The 25,563-nt window shown below is 41.0% G+C and overlaps 2 protein-coding genes across 2 annotated transcripts; both read right to left on the reverse strand.

Annotated features, from left to right (window-relative positions):
* Positions 1-28: 28 nt before the first annotated feature.
* Positions 29-12,372, reverse strand: LOC147306691 (uncharacterized). Its single transcript, XM_086275890.1, has 38 exons — positions 12,350-12,372; positions 12,157-12,241; positions 11,890-12,036; positions 11,591-11,802; positions 11,400-11,503; positions 11,192-11,310; positions 10,922-11,089; positions 10,506-10,705; positions 10,295-10,407; positions 8,781-8,887; positions 8,406-8,573; positions 7,990-8,189; positions 7,779-7,891; positions 7,526-7,632; positions 7,237-7,413; positions 6,783-6,991; positions 6,591-6,685; positions 6,458-6,483; positions 6,260-6,281; positions 6,139-6,166; positions 5,946-6,030; positions 5,679-5,825; positions 5,380-5,591; positions 5,189-5,292; positions 4,981-5,099; positions 4,711-4,878; positions 4,295-4,494; positions 4,084-4,196; positions 3,831-3,937; positions 3,456-3,623; positions 3,040-3,239; positions 1,568-1,680; positions 1,309-1,415; positions 1,020-1,196; positions 566-774; positions 374-468; positions 241-266; positions 29-64 (listed from the first exon to the last, which is right to left on the reverse strand). Exons 3-38 carry the CDS (start codon positions 11,890-11,892, stop codon positions 29-31), a joined length of 4,557 nt encoding a protein of 1,518 aa, XP_086132016.1. The 5' UTR covers positions 11,893-12,036; positions 12,157-12,241; positions 12,350-12,372.
* An 84-nt stretch (positions 12,373-12,456) lies between these two features.
* On the reverse strand, positions 12,457-25,213 carry LOC147306692 (uncharacterized). The gene is made up of 42 exons (XM_086275892.1): positions 25,191-25,213; positions 24,756-24,901; positions 24,637-24,665; positions 24,521-24,536; positions 24,321-24,342; positions 24,134-24,206; positions 23,832-23,975; positions 23,542-23,738; positions 22,729-22,832; positions 22,521-22,639; positions 22,251-22,418; positions 21,673-21,872; positions 21,462-21,574; positions 21,203-21,309; positions 20,828-20,995; positions 20,412-20,611; positions 20,201-20,313; positions 19,948-20,054; positions 19,659-19,835; positions 19,205-19,413; positions 19,013-19,107; positions 18,880-18,905; positions 18,682-18,703; positions 18,561-18,588; positions 18,368-18,452; positions 18,101-18,247; positions 17,802-18,013; positions 17,611-17,714; positions 17,403-17,521; positions 17,133-17,300; positions 16,717-16,916; positions 16,506-16,618; positions 16,253-16,359; positions 15,878-16,045; positions 14,201-14,400; positions 13,990-14,102; positions 13,737-13,843; positions 13,448-13,624; positions 12,994-13,202; positions 12,802-12,896; positions 12,669-12,694; positions 12,457-12,492 (listed from the first exon to the last, which is right to left on the reverse strand). Exons 2-42 carry the CDS (start codon positions 24,808-24,810, stop codon positions 12,457-12,459), a joined length of 4,878 nt encoding a protein of 1,625 aa, XP_086132018.1. The 5' UTR covers positions 24,811-24,901; positions 25,191-25,213.
* Between the last annotated feature and the right edge of the window lie 350 nt (positions 25,214-25,563).

Consider the following 25,563-nt stretch of genomic DNA (forward strand, 5'->3'; position numbering starts at 1 on the left):
TATATCCTTAGAGTTGAAATGTGTACTTCTAGACAGACTTACCATGAACTGGGGTCACCTTGCACTGAAGACAAAGAAAATATGAGTGTTAGTATAGTGGAAACATCTTCTTCAAGTGTAAATACCTTGACTTTGTCACAGTTGGCCCAATTAGTGTGCCAAACCTGGATCAAATATTGGATAACCCATGTAAGACACCCCCCACACCCACCCACCCACCCCCCAAAAAACTAATCTTACCACAAAGGAAGCTGGAACTGAGCAGCCTGTTTGAGAAGAAAAAGAAAGGAAACAAATCAATGGAGTAGTCATTACAGTGCTGGTACTGGGCTTTTGGGAAAAGTTTAGTCAGGAAAGCCCATTTGCCACATACGTGGGAATGTGTCCTGGAGGTACTGCTTGCTTGATCTCACGCCCTGTGAAAGGTCCAGTGGCAATGCTGCCAAACTCTGCGCAAGACCATCGTATCTAAAGGAAGAAAAGAATTCATTGTGACTTGTCAGGAGCCTCAGCTTGGCATTGTGCACACCCAAATGTCTAACTGTGGATATCAGAAATATCTTACACAGCCTGGTAGGATTCACAGGTGATGTTACTGGGGATCACCCGCAAGCTGCTAGGAAGGATGCTCGCCATCACAGGAACCAAATAAACCTGGAACCACTGTTGATAGTCTTCTGGCTGAAAGTCTTTAAGCTGAGGAGCAAGGGCTGTCAAGGTCAGGCTCAAAATGGTGTCTCGCACATCTGGATTTTGGATGAGGGTGACATTTCTCTGAAAAGAGAAGGGGATCATAATAAGGTCAGAGAGGAAGTTCTGAAGTCTTTGTGGAAATGCGGAGATGAGGGGGAGCTTATCTAAACTAAATCTTTGTACTTCTGTACAGCAGGGATGCCTCAAGGCATGAAGCATATCAGAAATGGATCATTTTCAGTTCAACACTTGAGCAGGTTTATGAAAGAACACTGTTAACATTTGTTGATGTTTGCGCTGAGGTAAGGTTACCAATGAGAATTCACCTGCTTGTTGATGTTTGCAAAAGCCTGGAAGAATTGGTTGAGCTGCTCATAATCACTGGTCTCTGTCAAGCTTGTCAACACCTCCCTTACAACATGTGCATCGTTTAAAGCACCACTGTTTGGATCTAGGATTAGATCAGCCTTTTGCGATGGTGAAAGAACGTCCAGAACTGCCAGCTATGGATACAAAAAAGTAGAATTCATGAAATGCATGTCTTTTGTATAATTTCCAGAATTTTGCTTTGCTATTCTCAAGAAAGACAGGAAGAGTAATAAGAGTAAAGCTTACCGTAGAGATGTTGAAGTCTTTGAGGTCAGAGTATGATGTATATTGGACGAATGGACCCAGATTTGCTTTAACCCATTGGGCATCACTCTCATTTTGTTGCCTGCAAGCTAAGGCATACAAACAAAAGTTAGGATGTGCCAAATTTAGGAAGGTTTTTGACAGGTAGACATGAAAGAATATGTGGGCAAGTTTTTTGTCTGAGTGCTTTTCAAGACATTTCACACTTGAAAACACATAACGCACCCTATGTCTGCCCTACCTGGCTCATTGATGGCATTTTCAGCATTTCTTAGGTAGCCCAGCAGACCATGTGTGATCTCTTGCCGTCTGTACAGTGGCATCTCCTGGATAACTGAAGCCAACCCACTCACACTGCAACAGTTGAAAGAAAACGTTCTCATGCTGTTCTTTGTCAGTATTGTCATTTTCATTTGCAACAAAATCTTGATTGCTCCAAGAAAACTACTCACATGACTTGGTAATTCATGCAGCTGATGTTTGTGGTTGTGTTTATGAGCATTTCTGGAGTAAAACTGGCAAGGATAGGAATCAGTTTCACATGGAACCAAAGTTCATAGTCGTTTGTCGTGAAAGTGGAGAAATGTGGACTGATGATGATGAAGGTCGTATTCATGATCCGATCTCTCACAACAGGCTGGAAATGTGGGCTCTGTCATATTAAAGTGGAAAAAGACATAAGCAAAGGTGAGATTGCATGTTGGAAGTACACCCATACAACATGGTACAAAGGCTGTAACCATTTGTTTTCTAAGATACAATAGCCAACAATGGATGTAGTGGTTGAGACCTATGTTTTATTCTGTGTTTACTTCTGGAATCAAATATCTGCATTGTCCTCCTTCACCCTTTTAGGAGGCTAGCCTACCTGTCCATTGGCTGTCAGCTGTGTCAGGAATTCATCCACATTTTTTAGAACATTGCCCTCTTCAAGCTTTTCAAACACAAGATCAATAAAATCTGTGTTATTTGAGGCTCCAGAGCTCAGTAGCAGCTGTGCCACCTCAGAGGGATTGAGCGTTGACAACAATCCAGCCTACAACAGGGAATCAACATAATATCAGACAACAGTAATGACCAATGCTGTGGGTAAAGGATTAGCGTTTGCAACCAAAGAAAGTGTGCTCTATGATTTGCTTGTATTTTTGATATGGCAAAATAAACTCCTGTGTTTGTTTTCTTAAGTCTACAATTTTGTTTTCCTGTTCTTAAGGGAGGACTAGAAGTGCAATGTAGGGCTTACCGTAGAGATGTTGAAGTCTTTGAGGTCAGAGTATGATGTATATTGGACGAATGGACCCAGATTTGCTTTAACCCATTGGGCATCACTCTCATTTTGTTGCCTGCAAGCTAAGGCATACAAACAAAAGTTAGGATGTGCCAAATTTAGGAAGGTTTTTGACAGGTAGACATGAAAGAATATGTGGGCAAGTTTTTTGTCTGAGTGCTTTTCAAGACATTTCACACTGGAAAGCACATAACGCACCCTATGTCTGCCCTACCTGGCTCATTGTTGGCATTTTCAGCATTTCTTAGGTAGCCCAGCAGACCATGTGTGATCTCTTGCCGTCTGTACAGTGGCATCTCCTGGATAACTGAAGCCAACCCACTCACACTGCAACAGTTGAAAGAAAACGTTCTCATGCTGTTCTTTGTCAGTATTGTCATTTTCATTTGCAACAAAATCTTGATTGCTCCAAGAAAACTACTCACATGACTTGGTAATTCATGCAGCTGATGTTTGTGGTTGTGTTTATGAGCATTTCTGGAGTAAAACTGGCAAGGATAGGAATCAGTTTCACATGGAACCAAAGTTCATAGTCGTTTGTCGTGAAAGTGGAGAAATGTGGACTGATGACGATGAAGGTCGTATTCATGATCCGATCTCTCACAACAGGCTGGAAATGTGGGGTCTGTCATATTAAAGTGGAAAAAGACATAAGCAAAGGTGAGATTGCATGTTGGAAGTACACCCATACAACATGGTACAAAGGCTGTAACCATTTGTTTTCTAAGATACAATAGCCAACAATGGATGTAGCGGTTGAGACCGATGTCTTATTCTGTGTTTACTTCTAGAATCAAATATCCACATTGTCCTCCTTCACCCTTTTAGGAGGCTAGCCTACCTGTCCATTGGCTGTCAGCTGTGTCAGGAATTCATCCACATTTTTTAGAACATTGCCCTCTTCAAGTTTTTCAAACACAAGATCAATAAAATCTGTGTTATTTGAGGCTCCAGAGCTCAGTAGCAGCTGTGCCACCTCAGATGGATTGAGCGTTGACAACAATCCAGCCTACAACAGGGAATCAACATAATATCAGACAACAGTAATGACCAATGCTATGGGTAAATGAATAGAGTTTGCAACCAAAGAAAGTGTGCTCTATGATTTGCTTGTATTTTTGATATGGCAAAATAAACTCCTGTGTTTGTTTTCTTAAGTCTACAATTTTGTTTTCCTGTTCTTAAGGGAGGACTAGAAGTGCAATGTAGGGCTTACCGTAGAGATGTTGAAGTCTTTGAGGTCAGAGTATGATGTATATTGGATGAATGGACCCAGATTTGCTTTAACCCATTGGGCATCACTCTCATTTTGTTGCCTGCAAGCTAAGACATGCAGACAAAAGTTAGGATGTGCTCAATTTAGGAAGGTTTGTGACTGGTAGACATGAAAGAATTTAAGTTTTTTGTCTGAGTGCTTTTCAAGACATTTCACACTGGAAAACACGTAATGCACCCTATGTCTGCTCTACCTGGCTCATTGATGGCATTTTCAGCATTTCTTAGGTAGCCCAGCAGACCATGTGTGATCTCTTGCCGTCTGTACAGTGGCATCTCCTGGATAACTGAAACCAACCCACTCACACTGCAACAGTTGAAAGAAAACATTCTCATGCTGTTCTTTGTCTCTATTGTCATTTTCATTTGCAACAAAATGTTGATTGCTCCAAGAAAACTACTCACATGACTTGGTAGTTCATGCAGCTGATGTTTGTGATTGTGTTTATGAGCATTTCTGGAGTAAAACTGGCAAGGATAGGAATCAGTTTCACATGGAACCAAAGTTCATAGTCGTTTGTCGTGAAAGAGGAGAAATGCGGACTGATGACGATGAAGGTCGCATTCATGATCCGATCTCTCACAACAGGCTGGAAAATTGGCATCTGTGAAATTGAGGTGGAAAAGAAGCTAAGCAATACAGAGACTGCATGTTGTAAATGTACTCATACAACATGTCACAAAGGTTGCAAACAAGTCTTCTCTATGATAGACTCCTTGAAGAGTTGTGTAGCGGTTTAGCAAATGTCTTATTCTGTCTTATCCTGCTGGAATAAAACACCAGGATTGTCCTCCTTCACCCTTTTAGAAGCCTAGCATACCTGTCCATTGGCTGTCAGTTGTGTGAGGAATCCATCCACATTTTCTAGAGCGTTGCCCTCTTGCAGTCGCTCAAACACACGATCAATCAAATCTGTGTTATTGGAGGCTCCCAAACTCAGTACCAGCTGTGCCACCTGAGAAGGACTGAGGACTGACAACAATTCAGCCTACAAAAGAGAACCAGCATAATATCAGACAGCAGTCATGGAAATGTTCTGGGTAAAAGAATTCCGTTTACAGGAAGATGTACATCTGCAGTTGGCACTCACAGCGGACAAATTAGGATTGAAGGCTTCCAAGTCCTGCACAGTTGCAAAATCAGAGAAGTCGCCAAGGTTTGCCTTTAGCCACGCTTGGCTCCCCGTGATAGATGAGACACAGCCAGGATCTGCAGAAAAAGCAAGAAAGTTATTGACAGGGTAATATACCACATGTTGTCATGGAAAAACCAAAGTGAGCTTGAGTTTCTCCTTTTACCTGTTGAGTCATTTCTTGACAAGAACGGTTTGATGAAGTGAGTGAAGACTGCTTGCTGTGTGTCTCTGTCCATGGATGCCTTTTGGCTTCCAAATGCCTGAATGCTACATTTGAGAGAAAGCTTTCAACATCTAAACTTCTAGTCAACTGCACATTTGCAGAACAGAGCTATATGTCTCATATTTACTTACACAGTCTGGTATGTCTGGCAGCTGAAGTTTTTGGAGCTAAGGCAAAATAGGAAGTTGAAAGATGGAACGGCCAGAAACGGACGGATCTTTGTCTTGAACCAGCTGGTAATGAACTCCTCACTCTGTAGTTGTGCCTGGCTGAAGTTGTCAGTTCTCACTTCTCCAAGAGCCTCGAGCACATTTGACGAGGTCGGGTAGGTGTTGTTGACGGCCTTGAATTGGCAGAAAAATAATTGTAGCTGGACCCAAACTTCACGCAGGGAAATGGCAATATTGTGAAAATGTGATTTTGTACTTACCATGTTAGCAAATGTCTCAAGGGCCTGGTCCAGTACAGCAGAGGCTTTTTGGAAGAAAAGCTTCCAGACTTCTACTGGGTATATGTTTTGGCTTTTCAGTGTGCAGTTCAGCAGTGTGACCAAGTTGCTGGATGTGAGATAGGGAGCCTTGAAAAAGAAAATTGACAAAGAATACAGCCATTTTGTCAGAGCTCATGGAGATTTGTCTCAGGACCATAATGGGGCAAAATCCATGTTCTGTTTTTGGAGTTTAAAAAGGAATCTTACAGAGGAACAGGCATGTTCTGTGATGGTGAAATTGCACAGGGCTGCCGAGGAATTGCCAGCTGACAGGATTTGCTCAAGTTTTGAACTGTGGAAAAAACACAATAAATTGAAATCCAATGTCCCCTTAATTACATTGTGTTAACAAATTTTACCTAGACAGAATCAACATTGAACAAAACGGCATTTCACCCACCCATCAACTCCATTACAAATGAGATTCACTGTGAAAAGAGAATGGTTGTGTGTCAGATAATAGTCCTTCAGAATGCATTTATATCCTTAGAGTTGAAATGTGTACTTCTAGACAGACTTACCATGAACTGGGGTCACCTTGCACTGAAGACAAAGAGAATATGAGTGTTAGTATAGTGGAAACATCTTCTTCAAGTGTAAATACCTTGACTTTGTCACAGTTGGCCCAATTAGTGTGCCAAACCTGGATCAAATATTGGATAACCCATGTAAGACACCCCCCACACCCACCCACCCACCCCCCAAAAAACTAATCTTACCACAAAGGAAGCTGGAACTGAGCAGCCTGTTTGAGAAGAAAAAGAAAGGAAACAAATCAATGGAGTAGTCATTACAGTGCTGGTACTGGGCTTTTGAGAAAAGTTTAGTCAGGAAAGCCCATTTGCCACATACGTGGGAATGTGTCCTGGAGGTACTGCTTGCTTGATCTCACGCCCTGTGAAAGGTCCAGTGGCAATGCTGCCAAACTCTGCGCAAGACCATCGTATCTAAAGGAAGAAAAGAATTCATTGTGACTTGTCAGGAGCCTCAGCTTGGCATTGTGCACACCCAAATGTCTAACTGTGGATATCAGAAATATCTTACACAGCCTGGTAGGATTCACAGGTGATGTTACTGGGGATCACCCGCAAGCTGCTAGGAAGGATGCTCGCCATCACAGGAACCAAATAAACCTGGAACCACTGTTGATAGTCTTCTGGCTGAAAGTCTTTAAGCTGAGGAGCAAGGGCTGTCAAGGTCAGGCTCAAAATGGTGTCTCGCACATCTGGATTTTGGATGAGGGTGACATTTCTCTGAAAAGAGAAGGGGATCATAATAAGGTCAGAGAGGAAGTTCTGAAGTCTTTGTGGAAATGCGGAGATGAGGGGGAGCTTATCTAAACTAAATCTTTGTACTTCTGTACAGCAGGGATGCCTCAAGGCATGAAGCATATCAGAAATGGATCATTTTCAGTTCAACACTTGAGCAGGTTTATGAAAGAACACTGTTAACATTTGTTGATGTTTGCGCTGAGGTAAGGTTACCAATGAGAATTCACCTGCTTGTTGATGTTTGCAAAAGCCTGGAAGAATTGGTTGAGCTGCTCATAATCACTGGTCTCTGTCAAGCTTGTCAACACCTCCCTTACAACATGTGCATCGTTTAAAGCACCACTGTTTGGATCAAGGATTAGATCAGCCTTCTGCGATGGTGAAAGAACGTCCAGAACTGCCAGCTATGGATACAAAAAAGTAGAATTCATGAAATGCATGTCTTTTGTATAATTTCCAGAATTTTGCTTTGCTATTCTCAAGAAAGACAGGAAGAGTAATAAGAGTAAAGCTTACCGTAGAGATGTTGAAGTCTTTGAGGTCAGAGTATGATGTATATTGGACGAATGGACCCAGATTTGCTTTAACCCATTGGGCATCACTCTCATTTTGTTGCCTGCAAGCTAAGGCATGCAGACAAAAGTTAGGATGTGCTCAATTTAGCAAGGTTTGTGACTGGTAGACATGAAAGAATTTAAGTTTTTTGTCTGAGTGCTTTTCAAGACATTTCACACTTGAAAACACATAACGCACCCTATGTCTGCCCTACCTGGCTCATTGATGGCATTTTCAGCATTTCTTAGGTAGCCCAGCAGACCATGTGTGATCTCTTGCCGTCTGTACAGTGGCATCTCCTGGATAACTGAAGCCAACCCACTCACACTGCAACAGTTGAAAGAAAACGTTCTCATGCTGTTCTTTGTCAGTATTGTCATTTTCATTTGCAACAAAATCTTGATTGCTCCAAGAAAACTACTCACATGACTTGGTAGTTCATGCAGCTGATGTTTGTGGTTGTGTTTATGAGCATTTCTGGAGTAAAACTGGCAAGGATAGGAATCAGTTTCACATGGAACCAAAGTTCATAGTCGTTTGTCGTGAAAGTGGAGAAATGTGGACTGATGATGATGAAGGTCGTATTCATGATCCGATCTCTCACAACAGGCTGGAAATGTGGGCTCTGTCATATTAAAGTGGAAAAAGACATAAGCAAAGGTGAGATTGCATGTTGGAAGTACACCCATACAACATGGTACAAAAGCTGTAACCATTTGTTTTCTAAGATACAATAGCCAACAATGGATGTAGCGGTTGAGACCTATGTTTTATTCTGTGTTTACTTCTGGAATCAAATATCTGCATTGTCCTCCTTCACCCTTTTAGGAGGCTAGCCTACCTGTCCATTGGCTGTCAGCTGTGTCAGGAATTCATCCACATTTTTTAGAACATTGCCCTCTTCAAGCTTTTCAAACACAAGATCAATAAAATCTGTGTTATTTGAGGCTCCAGAGCTCAGTAGCAGCTGTGCCACCTCAGAGGGATTGAGCGTTGACAACAATCCAGCCTACAACAGGGAATCAACATAATATCAGACAACAGTAATGACCAATGCTGTGGGTAAAGGATTAGAGTTTGCAACCAAAGAAAGTGTGCTCTATGATTTGCTTGTATTTTTGATATGGCAAAATAAACTCCTGTGTTTGTTTTCTTAAGTCTACAATTTTGTTTTCCTGTTCTTAAGGGAGGACTAGAAGTGCAATGTAGGGCTTACCGTAGAGATGTTGAAGTCTTTGAGGTCAGAGTATGATGTATATTGGACGAATGGACCCAGATTTGCTTTAACCCATTGGGCATCACTCTCATTTTGTTGCCTGCAAGCTAAGGCATACAAACAAAAGTTAGGATGTGCCAAATTTAGGAAGGTTTTTGACAGGTAGACATGAAAGAATATGTGGGCAAGTTTTTTGTCTGAGTGCTTTTCAAGACATTTCACACTGGAAAGCACATAACGCACCCTATGTCTGCCCTACCTGGCTCATTGTTGGCATTTTCAGCATTTCTTAGGTAGCCCAGCAGACCATGTGTGATCTCTTGCCGTCTGTACAGTGGCATCTCCTGGATAACTGAAGCCAACCCACTCACACTGCAACAGTTGAAAGAAAACGTTCTCATGCTGTTCTTTGTCAGTATTGTCATTTTCATTTGCAACAAAATCTTGATTGCTCCAAGAAAACTACTCACATGACTTGGTAATTCATGCAGCTGATGTTTGTGGTTGTGTTTATGAGCATTTCTGGAGTAAAACTGGCAAGGATAGGAATCAGTTTCACATGGAACCAAAGTTCATAGTCGTTTGTCGTGAAAGTGGAGAAATGTGGACTGATGACGATGAAGGTCGTATTCATGATCCGATCTCTCACAACAGGCTGGAAATGTGGGCTCTGTCATATTAAAGTGGAAAAAGACATAAGCAAAGGTGAGATTGCATGTTGGAAGTACACCCATACAACATGGTACAAAGGCTGTAACCATTTGTTTTCTAAGATACAATAGCCAACAATGGATGTAGCGGTTGAGACCGATGTCTTATTCTGTGTTTACTTCTAGAATCAAATATCCACATTGTCCTCCTTCACCCTTTTAGGAGGCTAGCCTACCTGTCCATTGGCTGTCAGCTGTGTCAGGAATTCATCCACATTTTTTAGAACATTGCCCTCTTCAAGTTTTTCAAACACAAGATCAATAAAATCTGTGTTATTTGAGGCTCCAGAGCTCAGTAGCAGCTGTGCCACCTCAGAGGGATTGAGCGTTGACAACAATCCAGCCTACAACAGGGAATCAACATAATATCAGACAACAGTAATGACCAATGCTATGGGTAAATGAATAGAGTTTGCAACCAAAGAAAGTGTGCTCTATGATTTGCTTGTATTTTTGATATGGCAAAATAAACTCCTGTGTTTGTTTTCTTAAGTCTACAATTTTGTTTTCCTGTTCTTAAGGGAGGACTAGAAGTGCAATGTAGGGCTTACCGTAGAGATGTTGAAGTCTTTGAGGTCAGAGTATGATGTATATTGGATGAATGGACCCAGATTTGCTTTAACCCATTGGGCATCACTCTCATTTTGTTGCCTGCAAGCTAAGACATGCAGACAAAAGTTAGGATGTGCTCAATTTAGGAAGGTTTGTGACTGGTAGACATGAAAGAATTTAAGTTTTTTGTCTGAGTGCTTTTCAAGACATTTCACACTGGAAAACACGTAATGCACCCTATGTCTGCTCTACCTGGCTCATTGATGGCATTTTCAGCATTTCTTAGGTAGCCCAGCAGACCATGTGTGATCTCTTGCCGTCTGTACAGTGGCATCTCCTGGATAACTGAAACCAACCCACTCACACTGCAACAGTTGAAAGAAAACATTCTCATGCTCTTCTTTGTCTCTATTGTCATTTTCATTTGCAACAAAATGTTGATTGCTCCAAGAAAACTACTCACATGACTTGGTAGTTCATGCAGCTGATGTTTGTGATTGTGTTTATGAGCATTTCTGGAGTAAAACTGGCAAGGATAGGAATCAGTTTCACATGGAACCAAAGTTCATAGTCGTTTGTCGTGAAAGAGGAGAAATGCGGACTGATGACGATGAAGGTCGCATTCATGATCCGATCTCTCACAACAGGCTGGAAAATTGGCATCTGTGAAATTGAGGTGGAAAAGAAGCTAAGCAATACAGAGACTGCATGTTGTAAATGTACTCATACAACATGTCACAAAGGTTGCAAACAAGTCTTCTCTATGATAGACTCCTTGAAGAGTTGTGTAGCGGTTTAGCAAATGTCTTATTCTGTCTTATCCTGCTGGAATAAAACACCAGGATTGTCCTCCTTCACCCTTTTAGAAGCCTAGCATACCTGTCCATTGGCTGTCAGTTGTGTGAGGAATCCATCCACATTTTCTAGAGCGTTGCCCTCTTGCAGTCGCTCAAACACACGATCAATCAAATCTGTGTTATTGGAGGCTCCCAAACTCAGTACCAGCTGTGCCACCTGAGAAGGACTGAGGACTGACAACAATTCAGCCTACAAAAGAGAACCAGCATAATATCAGACAGCAGTCATGGAAATGTTCTGGGTAAAAGAATTCCGTTTACAGGAAGATGTACATCTGCAGTTGGCACTCACAGCGGACAAATTAGGATTGAAGGCTTCCAAGTCCTGCACAGTTGCAAAATCAGAGAAGTCGCCAAGGTTTGCCTTTAGCCACGCTTGGCTCCCCGTGATAGATGAGACACAGCCAGGATCTGCAGAAAAAGCAAGAAAGTTATTGACAGGGTAATATACCACATGTTGTCATGGAAAAACCAAAGTGAGCTTGAGTTTCTCCTTTTACCTGTTGAGTCATTTCTTGACAAGAACGGTTTGATGAAGTGAGTGAAGACTGCTTGCTGTGTGTCTCTGTCCATGGATGCCTTTTGGCTTCCAAATGCCTGAATGCTACATTTGAGAGAAAGCTTTCAACATCTAAACTTCTAGTCAACTGCACATTTGCAGAACAGAGCTATATGTCTCATATTTACTTACACAGTCTGGTATGTCTGGCAGCTGAAGTTTTTGGAGCTAAGGCAAAATAGGAAGTTGAAAGATGGAACGGCCAGAAACGGACGGATCTTTGTCTTGAACCAGCTGGTAATGAACTCCTCACTCTGTAGTTGTGCCTGGCTGAAGTTGTCAGTTCTCACTTCTCCAAGAGCCTCGAGCACATTTGACGAGGTCGGGTAGGTGTTGTTGACGGCCTTGAATTGGCAGAAAAATAATTGTAGCTGGACCCAAACTTCACGCAGGGAAATGGCAATATTGTGAAAATGTGATTTTGTACTTACCATGTTAGCAAATGTCTCAAGGGCCTGGTCCAGTACAGCAGAGGCTTTTTGGAAGAAAAGCTTCCAGACTTCTACTGGGTATATGTTTTGGCTTTTCAGTGTGCAGTTCAGCAGTGTGACCAAGTTGCTGGATGTGAGATAGGGAGCCTTGAAAAAGAAAATTGACAAAGAATACAGCCATTTTGTCAGAGCTCATGGAGATTTGTCTCAGGACCATAATGGGGCAAAATCCATGTTCTGTTTTTGGAGTTTAAAAAGGAATCTTACAGAGGAACAGGCATGTTCTGTGATGGTGAAATTGCACAGGGCTGCCGAGGAATTGCCAGCTGACAGGATTTGCTCAAGTTTTGAACTGTGGAAAAAACACAATAAATTGAAATCCAATGTCCCCTTAATTACACTGTGTTAACAAATTTTACCTAGACAGAATCAACATTGAACAAAACGGCATTTCACCCACCCATCAACTCCATTACAAATGAGATTCACTGTGAAAAGAGAATGGTTGTGTGTCAGATAATAGTCCTTCAGAATGCATTTATATCCTTAGAGTTGAAATGTGTACTTCTAGACAGACTTACCATGAACTGGGGTCACCTTGCACTGAAGACAAAGAGAATATGAGTGTTAGTATAGTGGAAACATCTTCTTCAAGTGTAAATACCTTGACTTTGTCACAGTTGGCCCAATTAGTGTGCCAAACCTGGATCAAATATTGGATAACCCATGTAAGACACCCCCCACACCCACCCACCCACCCCCCAAAAAACTAATCTTACCACAAAGGAAGCTGGAACTGAGCAGCCTGTTTGAGAAGAAAAAGAAAGGAAACAAATCAATGGAGTAGTCATTACAGTGCTGGTACTGGGCTTTTGAGAAAAGTTTAGTCAGGAAAGCCCATTTGCCACATACGTGGGAATGTGTCCTGGAGGTACTGCTTGCTTGATCTCACGCCCTGTGAAAGGTCCAGTGGCAATGCTGCCAAACTCTGCGCAAGACCATCGTATCTAAAGGAAGAAAAGAATTCATTGTGACTTGTCAGGAGCCTCAGCTTGGCATTGTGCACACCCAAATGTCTAACTGTGGATATCAGAAATATCTTACACAGCCTGGTAGGATTCACAGGTGATGTTACTGGGGATCACCCGCAAGCTGCTAGGAAGGATGCTCGCCATCACAGGAACCAAATAAACCTGGAACCACTGTTGATAGTCTTCTGGCTGAAAGTCTTTAAGCTGAGGAGCAAGGGCTGTCAAGGTCAGGCTCAAAATGGTGTCTCGCACATCTAGATTTTGGATGAGGGTGACATTTCTCTGAAAAGAGAAGGGGATCATAATAAGGTCAGAGAGGAAGTTCTGAAGTCTTTGTGGAAATGCGGAGATGAGGGGGAGCTTATCTAAACTAAATCTTTGTACTTCTGTACAGCAGGGATGCCTCAAGGCATGAAGCATATCAGAAATGGATCATTTTCAGTTAAACACTTGAGCAGGTTTATGAAAGAACACTGTTAACATTTGTTGATGTTTGCGCTGAGGTAAGGTTACCAATGAGAATTCACCTGCTTGTTGATGTTTGCAAAAGCCTGGAAGAATTGGTTGAGCTGCTCATAATCACTGGTCTCTGTCAAGCTTGTCAACACCTCCCTTACAACATGTGCATCGTTTAAAGCACCACTGTTTGGATCAAGGATTAGATCAGCCTTCTGCGATGGTGAAAGAACGTCCAGAACTGCCAGCTATGGATACAAAAAAGTAGAATTCATGAAATGCATGTCTTTTGTATAATTTCCAGAATTTTGCTTTGCTATTCTCAAGAAAGACAGGAAGAGTAATAAGAGTAAAGCTTACCGTAGAGATGTTGAAGTCTTTGAGGTCAGAGTATGATGTATATTGGACGAATGGACCCAGATTTGCTTTAACCCATTGGGCATCACTCTCATTTTGTTGCCTGCAAGCTAAGGCATGCAGACAAAAGTTAGGATGTGCTCAATTTAGCAAGGTTTGTGACTGGTAGACATGAAAGAATTTAAGTTTTTTGTCTGAGTGCTTTTCAAGACATTTCACACTTGAAAACACATAACGCACCCTATGTCTGCCCTACCTGGCTCATTGATGGCATTTTCAGCATTTCTTAGGTAGCCCAGCAGACCATGTGTGATCTCTTGCCGTCTGTACAGTGGCATCTCCTGGATAACTGAAGCCAACCCACTCACACTGCAACAGTTGAAAGAAAACGTTCTCATGCTGTTCTTTGTCAGTATTGTCATTTTCATTTGCAACAAAATGTTGATTGCTCCAAGAAAACTACTCACATGACTTGGTAATTCATGCAGCTGATGTTTGTGGTTGTGTTTATGAGCATTTCTGGAGTAAAACTGGCAAGGATAGGAATCAGTTTCACATGGAACCAAAGTTCATAGTCGTTTGTCGTGAAAGTGGAGAAATGTGGACTGATGATGATGAAGGTCGTATTCATGATCCGATCTCTCACAACAGGCTGGAAATGTGGGGTCTGTCATATTAAAGTGGAAAAAGACATAAGCAAAGGTGAGATTGCATGTTGGAAGTACACCCATACAACATGGTACAAAAGCTGTAACCATTTGTTTTCTAAGATACAATAGCCAACAATGGATGTAGCGGTTGAGACCTATGTTTTATTCTGTGTTTACTTCTGGAATCAAATATCCGCATTGTCCTCCTTCACCCTTTTAGGAGGCTAGCCTACCTGTCCATTGGCTGTCAGCTGTGTCAGGAATTCATCCACATTTTTTAGAACATTGCCCTCTTCAAGCTTTTCAAACACAAGATCAATAAAATCTGTGTTATTTGAGGCTCCAGAGCTCAGTAGCAGCTGTGCCACCTCAGAGGGATTGAGCGTTGACAACAATCCAGCCTACAACAGGGAATCAACATAATATCAGACAACAGTAATGACCAATGCTGTGGGTAAAGGATTAGAGTTTGCAACCAAAGAAAGTGTGCTCTATGATTTGCTTGTATTTTTGATATGGCAAAATAAACTCCTGTGTTTGTTTTCTTAAGTCTACAATTTTGTTTTCCTGTTCTTAAGGGAGGACTAGAAGTGCAATGTAGGGCTTACCATAGAGATGTTGAAGTCTTTGAGGTCAGAGTATGATGTATATTGGACGAATGGACCCAGATTTGCTTTAACCCATTGGGCATCACTCTCATTTTGTTGCCTGCAAGCTAAGGCATACAAACAAAAGTTAGGATGTGCCAAATTTAGGAAGGTTTTTGACAGGTAGACATGAAAGAATATGTGGGCAAGTTTTTTGTCTGAGTGCTTTTCAAGACATTTCACACTGGAAAGCACATAACGCACCCTATGTCTGCCCTACCTGGCTCATTGTTGGCATTTTCAGCATTTCTTAGGTAGCCCAGCAGACCATGTGTGATCTCTTGCCGTCTGTACAGTGGCATCTCCTGGATAACTGAAGCCAACCCACTCACACTGCAACAGTTGAAAGAAAACGTTCTCATGCTGTTCTTTGTCAGTATTGTCATTTTCATTTGCAACAAAATCTTGATTGCTCCAAGAAAACTACTCACATGACTTGGTAATTCATGCAGCTGATGTTTGTGGTTGTGTTTATGAGCATTTCTGGAGTAAAACTGGCAAGGATAGGAATCAGTTTCACATGGAACCAAAGTTCATAGTCGTTTGTCGTGAAAGTGGAGAAATGTGGACTGATGACGATGAAGGTCGTATTCATGATCCGATCTCTCACAACAGGCTGGAAATGTGGGGTCTGTCATATTAAAGTGGAAAAAGACATAAGCAAAGGTGAGATTGCATGTTGGAAGTACACCCATACAACATGGTACAAAGGCTGTAACCATTTGTTTTCTAAGATACAATAGCCAACAATGGATGTAGCGGTTGAGACCGATGTCTTATTCTGTGTTTACTTCTAGAATCAAATATCCACATTGTCCTCCTTCACCCTTTTAGGAGGCTAGCCTACCTGTCCATTGGCTGTCAGCTGTGTCAGGAATTCATCCACATTTTTTAGAACATTGCCCTCTTCAAGTTTTTCAAACACAAGATCAATAAAATCTGTGTTATTTGAGGCTCCAGAGCTCAGTAGCAGCTGTGCCACCTCAGAGGGATTGAGCGTTGACAACAATCCAGCCTACAACAGGGAATCAACATAATATCAGACAACAGTAATGACCAATGCTATGGGTAAATGAATAGAGTTTGCAACCAAAGAAAGTGTGCTCTATGATTTGCTTGTATTTTTGATATGGCAAAATAAACTCCTGTGTTTGTTTTCTTAAGTCTACAATTTTGTTTTCCTGTTCTTAAGGGAGGACTAGAAGTGCAATGTAGGGCTTACCGTAGAGATGTTGAAGTCTTTGAGGTCAGAGTATGATGTATATTGGATGAATGGACCCAGATTTGCTTTAACCCATTGGGCATCACTCTCATTTTGTTGCCTGCAAGCTAAGACATGCAGACAAAAGTTAGGATGTGCTCAATTTAGGAAGGTTTGTGACTGGTAGACATGAAAGAATTTAAGTTTTTTGTCTGAGTGCTTTTCAAGACATTTCACACTGGAAAACACGTAATGCACCCTATGTCTGCTCTACCTGGCTCATTGATGGCATTTTCAGCATTTCTTAGGTAGCCCAGCAGACCATGTGTGATCTCTTGCCGTCTGTACAGTGGCATCTCCTGGATAACTGAAGCCAACCCACTCACACTGCAACAGTTGAAAGAAAACATTCTCATGCTCTTCTTTGTCTCTATTGTCATTTTCATTTGCAACAAAATGTTGATTGCTCCAAGAAAACTACTCACATGACTTGGTAGTTCATGCAGCTGATGTTTGTGATTGTGTTTATGAGCATTTCTGGAGTAAAACTGGCAAGGATAGGAATCAGTTTCACATGGAACCAAAGTTCATAGTCGTTTGTCGTGAAAGTGGAGAAATGCGGACTGATGACGATGAAGGTCGCATTCATGATCCGATCTCTCACAACAGGCTGGAAAATTGGCATCTGTGAAATTGAGGTGGAAAAGAAGCTAAGCAATACAGAGACTGCATGTTGTAAATGTACTCATACAACATGTCACAAAGGTTGCAAACAAGTCTTCTCTATGATAGACTCCTTGAAGAGTTGTGTAGCGGTTTAGCAAATGTCTTATTTTGTCTTATCCTGCTGGAATAAAACACCAGGATTGTCCTCCTTCACCCTTTTAGAAGCCTAGCATACCTGTCCATTGGCTGTCAGTTGTGTGAGGAATCCATCCACATTTTCTAGAGCGTTGCCCTCTTGCAGTCGCTCAAACACACGATCAATCAAATCTGTGTTATTGGAGGCTCCCAAACTCAGTACCAGCTGTGCCACCTGAGAAGGACTGAGGACTGACAACAATTCAGCCTACAAAAGAGAACCAGCATAATATCAGACAGCAGTCATGGAAATGTTCTGGGTAAAAGAATTCCGTTTACAGGAAGATGTACATCTGCAGTTGGCACTCACAGCGGACAAATTAGGATTGAAGGCTTCCAAGTCCTGCACAGTTGCAAAATCAGAGAAGTCGCCAAGGTTTGCCTTTAGCCACGCTTGGCTCCCCGTGATAGATGAGACACAGCCAGGATCTGCAGAAAAAGCAAGAAAGTTATTGACAGGGTAATATACCACATGTTGTCATGGAAAAACCAAAGTGAGCTTGAGTTTCTCCTTTTACCTGTTGAGTCATTTCTTGACAAGAACGGTTTGATGAAGTGAGTGAAGACTGCTTGCTGTGTGTCTCTGTCCATGGATGCCTTTTGGCTTCCAAATGCCTGAATGCTACATTTGAGAGAAAGCTTTCAACATCTAAACTTCTAGTCAACTGCACATTTGCAGAACAGAGCTATATGTCTCATATTTACTTACACAGTCTGGTATGTCTGGCAGCTGAAGTTTTTGGAGCTAAGGCAAAATAGGAAGTTGAAAGATGGAACGGCCAGAAACGGACGGATCTTTGTCTTGAACCAGCTGGTAATGAACTCCTCACTCTGTAGTTGTGCCTGGCTGAAGTTGTCAATTCTCACTTCTCCAAGAGCCTCGAGCACATTTGACGAGGTCGGGTAGGTGTTGTTGACGGCCTTGAATTGGCAGAAAAATAATTGTAGCTGGACCCAAACTTCACGCAGGGAAATGGCAATATTGTGAAAATGTGATTTTGTACTTACCATGTTAGCAAATGTCTCAAGGGCCTGGTCCAGTACAGCAGAGGCTTTTTGGAAGAAAAGCTTCCAGACTTCTACTGGGTATATGTTTTGGCTTTTCAGTGTGCAGTTCAGCAGTGTGACCAAGTTGCTGGATGTGAGATAGGGAGCCTTGAAAAAGAAAATTGACAAAGAATACAGCCATTTTGTCAGAGCTCATGGAGATTTGTCTCAGGACCATAATGGGGCAAAATCCATGTTCTGTTTTTGGAGTTTAAAAAGGAATCTTACAGAGGAACAGGCATGTTCTGTGATGGTGAAATTGCACAGGGCTGCCGAGGAATTGCCAGCTGACAGGATTTGCTCAAGTTTTGAACTGTGGAAAAAACACAATAAATTGAAATCCAATGTCCCCTTAATTACACTGTGTTAACAAATTTTACCTAGACAGAATCAACATTGAACAAAACGGCATTTCACCCACCCATCAACTCCATTACAAATGAGATTCACTGTGAAAAGAGAATGGTTGTGTGTCAGATAATAGTCCTTCAGAATGCATTTATATCCTTAGAGTTGAAATGTGTACTTCTAGACAGACTTACCATGAACTGGGGTCACCTTGCACTGAAGACAAAGAGAATATGAGTGTTAGTATAGTGGAAACATCTTCTTCAAGTGTAAATACCTTGACTTTGTCACAGTTGGCCCAATTAGTGTGCCAAACCTGGATCAAATATTGGATAACCCATGTAAGACACCCCCCACACCCACCCACCCACCCCCCAAAAAACTAATCTTACCACAAAGGAAGCTGGAACTGAGCAGCCTGTTTGAGAAGAAAAAGAAAGGAAACAAATCAATGGAGTAGTCATTACAGTGCTGGTACTGGGCTTTTGGGAAAAGTTTAGTCAGGAAAGCCCATTTGCCACATACGTGGGAATGTGTCCTGGAGGTACTGCTTGCTTGATCTCACGCCCTGTGAAAGGTCCAGTGGCAATGCTGCCAAACTCTGCGCAAGACCATCGTATCTAAAGGAAGAAAAGAATTCATTGTGACTTGTCAGGAGCCTCAGCTTGGCATTGTGCACACCCAAATGTCTAACTGTGGATATCAGAAATATCTTACACAGCCTGGTAGGATTCACAGGTGATGTTACTGGGGATCACCCGCAAGCTGCTAGGAAGGATGCTCGCCATCACAGGAACCAAATAAACCTGGAACCACTGTTGATAGTCTTCTGGCTGAAAGTCTTTAAGCTGAGGAGCAAGGGCTGTCAAGGTCAGGCTCAAAATGGTGTCTCGCACATCTAGATTTTGGATGAGGGTGACATTTCTCTGAAAAGAGAAGGGGATCATAATAAGGTCAGAGAGGAAGTTCTGAAGTCTTTGTGGAAATGCGGAGATGAGGGGGAGCTTATCTAAACTAAATCTTTGTACTTCTGTACAGCAGGGATGCCTCAAGGCATGAAGCATATCAGAAATGGATCATTTTCAGTTAAACACTTGAGCAGGTTTATGAAAGAACACTGTTAACATTTGTTGATGTTTGCGCTGAGGTAAGGTTACCAATGAGAATTCACCTGCTTGTTGATGTTTGCAAAAGCCTGGAAGAATTGGTTGAGCTGCTCATAATCACTGGTCTCTGTCAAGCTTGTCAACACCTCCCTTACAACATGTGCATCGTTTAAAGCACCACTGTTTGGATCTAGGATTAGATCAGCCTTCTGCGATGGTGAAAGAACGTCCAGAACTGCCAGCTATGGATACAAAAAAGTAGAATTCATGAAATGCATGTCTTTTGTATAATTTCCAGAATTTTGCTTTGCTATTCTCAAGAAAGACAGGAAGAGTAATAAGAGTAAAGCTTACCGTAGAGATGTTGAAGTCTTTGAGGTCAGAGTATGATGTATATTGGACGAATGGACCCAGATTTGCTTTAACCCATTGGGCATCACTCTCATTTTGTTGCCTGCAAGCTAAGGCATGCAGACAAAAGTTAGGATGTGCTCAATTTAGCAAGGTTTGTGACTGGTAGACATGAAAGAATTTAAGTTTTTTGTCTGAGTGCTTTTCAAGACATTTCACACTGGAAAGCACATAACGCACCCTATGTCTGCCCTACCTGGCTCATTGATGGCATTTTCAGCATTTCTTAGGTAGCCCAGCAGACCATGTGTGATCTCTTGCCGTCTGTACAGTGGCATCTCCTGGATAACTGAAGCCAACCCACTCACACTGCAACAGTTGAAAGAAAACGTTCTCATGCTGTTCTTTGTCAGTATTGTCATTTTCATTTGCAACAAAATCTTGATTGCTCCAAGAAAACTACTCACATGACTTGGTAGTTCATGCAGCTGATGTTTGTGGTTGTGTTTATGAGCATTTCTGGAGTAAAACTGGCAAGGATAGGAATCAGTTTCACATGGAACCAAAGTTCATAGTCGTTTGTCGTGAAAGTGGAGAAATGTGGACTGATGATGATGAAGGTCGTATTCATGATCCGATCTCTCACAACAGGCTGGAAATGTGGGCTCTGTCATATTAAAGTGGAAAAAGACATAAGCAAAGGTGAGATTGCATGTTGGAAGTACACCCATACAACATGGTACAAAAGCTGTAACCATTTGTTTTCTAAGATACAATAGCCAACAATGGATGTAGCGGTTGAGACCTATGTTTTATTCTGTGTTTACTTCTGGAATCAAATATCTGCATTGTCCTCCTTCACCCTTTTAGGAGGCTAGCCTACCTGTCCATTGGCTGTCAGCTGTGTCAGGAATTCATCCACATTTTTTAGAACATTGCCCTCTTCAAGCTTTTCAAACACAAGATCAATAAAATCTGTGTTATTTGAGGCTCCAGAGCTCAGTAGCAGCTGTGCCACCTCAGAGGGCTTGAGCGTTGACAACAATCCAGCCTACAACAGGGAATCAACATAATATCAGACAACAGTAATGACCAATGCTGTGGGTAAAGGATTAGAGTTTGCAACCAAAGAAAGTGTGCTCTATGATTTGCTTGTATTTTTGATATGGCAAAATAAACTCCTGTGTTTGTTTTCTTAAGTCTACAATTTTGTTTTCCTGTTCTTAAGGGAGGACTAGAAGTGCAATGTAGGGCTTACCGTAGAGATGTTGAAGTCTTTGAGGTCAGAGTATGATGTATATTGGACGAATGGACCCAGATTTGCTTTAACCCATTGGGCATCACTCTCATTTTGTTGCCTGCAAGCTAAGGCATACAAACAAAAGTTAGGATGTGCCAAATTTAGGAAGGTTTTTGACAGGTAGACATGAAAGAATATGTGGGCAAGTTTTTTGTCTGAGTGCTTTTCAAGACATTTCACACTGGAAAGCACATAACGCACCCTATGTCTGCCCTACCTGGCTCATTGTTGGCATTTTCAGCATTTCTTAGGTAGCCCAGCAGACCATGTGTGATCTCTTGCCGTCTGTACAGTGGCATCTCCTGGATAACTAAAGCCAACCCACTCACACTGCAACAGTTGAAAGAAAACGTTCTCATGCTGTTCTTTGTCAGTATTGTCATTTTCATTTGCAACAAAATCTTGATTGCTCCAAGAAAACTACTCACATGACTTGGTAGTTCGTGCAGCTGATGTTTGTGGTTGTGTTTATGAGCATTTCTGGAGTAAAACTGGCAAGGATAGGAATCAGTTTCACATGGAACCAAAGTTCATAGTTGTTTGTCGTGAAAGTGGAGAAATGTGGACTGATGATAATGAAGGTCGCATTCATGATCCGATCTCTCACAACAGGCTGGAAAATTGTCATCTGTGAAATTGAAGTGGAAAAGAAGCTAAGCAATACAGATACTGCATGTTGTAAATGTACTCATACAACATGGTAAATGGTAAATGGCCTGTATTTATATAGCGCTTTACTAGTCCCTAAGGACCTCAAAGCGCTTTACATATCCAGTCATCCACCCATTCACGCACACATTCACACGCTGGTGATGGTAAGCTACATTGTAGCCACAGCCACTCTGGGGCGCACTGACAGATGGTACAAACGCTGCAAGCAATTCTTTTCTATGATAGACTCCTTGAAGACTTGTGTAGCGGTTTAGCAAATGTCTTATTCTGTCTTATCCTGCTGGAATAAAACACCAGGATTGTCCTCCTTCACCCTTTTAGAAGCCTAGCATACCTGTCCATTGGCTGTCAGTTGTGTGAGGAATCCATCCACATTTTTTAGAGCGTTGCCCTCTTGCAGTCGCTCAAACACACGATCAATCAAATCTGTGTTATTGGAGGCTCCCAAACTCAGTACCAGCTGTGCCACCTGAGAAGGACTGAGGACTGACAACAATTCAGCCTACAAAAGAGAACCAGCATAATATCAGACAGCAGTCATGGAAATGTTCTGGGTAAAAGAATTCCGTTTACAGGAAGATGTACATCTGCAGTTGGCACTCACAGCGGACAAATTAGGATTGAAGGCTTCCAAGTCCTGCACAGTTGCAAAATCAGAGAAGTCGCCAAGGTTTGCCTTTAGCCACGCTTGGCTCCCCGTGATAGATGAGACACAGCCAGGATCTGCAGAAAAAGCAAGAAAGTTATTGACAGGGTAATATACCACATGTTGTCATGGAAAAACCAAAGTGAGCTTGAGTTTCTCCTTTTACCTGTTGAGTCATTTCTTGACAAGAATGGTTTGATGAAGTGAGTGAAGACTGCTTGCTGTGTGTCTCTGTTCATGGATGCCTTTTGCCTTCCAAATGCCTGAATGCTACATTTGAGAGAAAGCTTTCAATAAATAACATATTCAAAATTCAACATAATTCAACATAATTCAATCACAACCATTTCAAACTTAAATCCCATTGATATTTTAAAACATTGTAATCAACGAATTGGTACATTTTGTCACAACCTCTTCTACACAGAATAAGACCTATATTTCTTTCGTTTATTCATCCACATTTTCATTTCCTTTCATAATTTGATCATTTCATATGGTATTCTAATATGGGATAGTGAACTCTTTTAACCTCAGTCTTTTCATGTCTGGAAAAGTTTCCAACCGCGTTTTACATCGTGGGTAGCAATTTTCAGTTGAAATTCTCCTTTTGACTTATTTTCAATTACATAATTTCTGAATCATTATATAACATTCTTATTTTAAAGAAACACCTTCACAAACGACCACCTTATATTAAGGTGTATGCCTCTTTTACAACAGCTGGGTCACACAGTCATAACTTGTTTGGTCTGACTTGTAATTTAACAATTATGTGATACGCATTTTTCTTTCTTCCTTTTTTTAGTGATTTCAGTGGACTTTGGGACCCTGACATCAACATTCAATGCAATACACAGTGAGAAATGTGTTCCATGTTAGAATATTCAATTAAAATTGTTTATGTCTTTAATGATTTCCATAAGCAGTTAACAGCAGTCACCAGCAATAATTGGTAAAATGGAATTTATTCACTTACATCTCTTGGAAAGAGGTGCAGCTGAAGTTCCACTTGCTGAGCTGGTTTAGGAAGTTTCCATTGACATAAGGCAAAAGAGGAATCATCTTCACAGAGAACCACAGCCTGATGAATTCGGGGTCACTGTCATTACCCAAACGAAGGCTGTCCATGACTCCAAATACATCCAGAACATCAAATCCAGGGACATTGTTGTTCTGTTACAAGACAAATTTGCCATTTACCATTCTTAAAAGCTGTTACATGTTTTACACCTACACTATACTGAAGTAAAGCATTAGCTCATTTACCAGGTCAAAGAACACTTGTAAAGTTGACTCTACAATCTGCCTGAGATTTTGTTCCACCATCCTCGACTTTTCATCTGTTAAGCTTGCATTTTTACCCCTTTTACAGGATAACTCGCCTGTCAGTTTGTCCACTGCAGCAGAGCTCTAAGAACACATAGAGCAGGTGAAAGCACTGGGTTACTGTCAGTAACTTAGCACAAGGGGGAGTCATTTATCAACAATGCTTTGTGGGGACATTTAACAATTTAAGGTTTAACGATGAATTGATCATTTTTTACTCAAATTAATTCCAAAAGGCTTACTCTTTGAGTGGCATCTTGTAGATTTGCTGCATGGCAAGTTTCCTGGAAACCGTTGGTATGAGTGGTGGCTTTGCTTAAATAAGAAAAAACACGGTAACAGAAATGAATAATAAAGTCATCTTTAACTAAAATAACATCCCTGGAATGTATTAGGTCTACAAACTGTTATTTGAGTTTGCATGCCTACCTGTTTTCAGATAAACCTGGTCCTATAAAATGCAAAAAAGAAAATGAATGAACACATGTATTAACATTTTCAAATTAATAATTAATGGAACATGGATAAGAATTATGTTAATGGATTAACTTTTAAAAGAAGAAAAAGGTGACATTTTATTTTATATTCATATAAAATTGCATATGGTTTATATGTATAAAAAAACTTACCTTGTGTTGTGTTGGACTGTAATGTAAATTTATAAAAGAACATGTTAATTCATGTATTTCATTGTATTTCATTGTTTTTGATTTAATTATTTAATCTTGGAAAAAAAAACACTTACAGTTGCAGAGACCAGTCCTGACATACATACTATAGATTTTTTTTTTTATAAAAAAGAAAAGTGTTAGATAAGGATATATATTCTATTAAATGACTAATTGAATGTTCAGAGATACTTACCAATGCCAATAGATGACAGTAGCAGAACTTGCACTGACATTCTTATGCCACCCATCGTGAGAACTCAGTTCTCACTTTTTTTTTTTGCCCCTCAGTTGATTTTCAGATTATTTAATTTTTATTTTAGATAAAGATGTAAAGTGATACTGGAAAAGAAAAATGAAGTGATAAAAGGGCATTTTAATTATTGCACTGCATTAGATCTAAGAATTTTTGATACAGTAACTCAATAGTAAAGAACATAAAAGTATGACGTTTGAATGACATGTTATACATACACAATGCATACATTTTCTTTTTAATCCCTCCAAAGCTAAAAGCAAGATTAAATAGTATGGATTATTTCTTACTTCTGTACAGTGATTATAAATTAATAACAGAGTATATCAGAAAGCGAGATAAGCCATAGAAAGATGTTTAACTGGTTGAACTCACCTCTCGAACTCCTTCACTCTGTGAGAGAAGACTGAAGATCGCTGTTAGTGGTGAAGCAGGTATACACTGGGTGGAGTAAAAGAAAATTAGAGCAGATGAAGCAAAACATGCTGAGAATGTTCTAAAAGATTCCATTGGGTAAACACATTGCCAAACACTGTGCACAAACAGTATGGACTACACTTTGGATAGATGATCATTATTCAGTCAACAGAACATGGAATTTGCGAAATATGATTAAGGACTGTTGATATGTAAATGCTTTGGTTATAACTACCTACAACGGGGTTAAAGGAAATGTTATGATTTTGGATAAAGTTTGGCAAAATCAATGTTTATGGCTAAAAAGAAAACAAAGAGGATATGATTTTGG

The sequence above is a fragment of the Aulonocara sp. 'chitande type north' Nkhata Bay genome, linkage group LG19 (genome assembly GCF_057382095.1).
Source record: "Aulonocara sp. 'chitande type north' Nkhata Bay isolate Kocher_YH1m ecotype deep benthic linkage group LG19, A_spYH_male_GT1.1, whole genome shotgun sequence".
In the NCBI taxonomy this organism is placed as follows: Eukaryota; Metazoa; Chordata; class Actinopteri; order Cichliformes; family Cichlidae; genus Aulonocara; species Aulonocara sp. 'chitande type north' Nkhata Bay.

Coding starts and splice junctions, on each gene's coding strand:
- LOC147306691 (XM_086275890.1), bottom strand. Junction 4,879..4,980: donor TCAATCCTAATTTGTCCGCT/GTGAGTGCCAAC, acceptor TCTCTTTTGTAG/GCTGAATTGTTGTCAGTCCT. Junction 267..373: donor CCTCCAGGACACATTCCCAC/GTATGTGGCAAA, acceptor CTTCTCAAACAG/GCTGCTCAGTTCCAGCTTCC.
- LOC147306692 (XM_086275892.1), bottom strand. CDS start 24,810: ATGGGTGGCATAAGAATGTCAGTGCAAGTTCTGCTACTGTCATCTATT. Junction 23,976..24,133: donor TACAAGATGCCACTCAAAGA/GTAAGCCTTTTG, acceptor ATGTGTTCTTAG/AGCTCTGCTGCAGTGGACAA. Junction 16,917..17,132: donor AACTGACAGCCAATGGACAG/GTATGCTAGGCT, acceptor TCAATTTCACAG/ATGCCAATTTTCCAGCCTGT.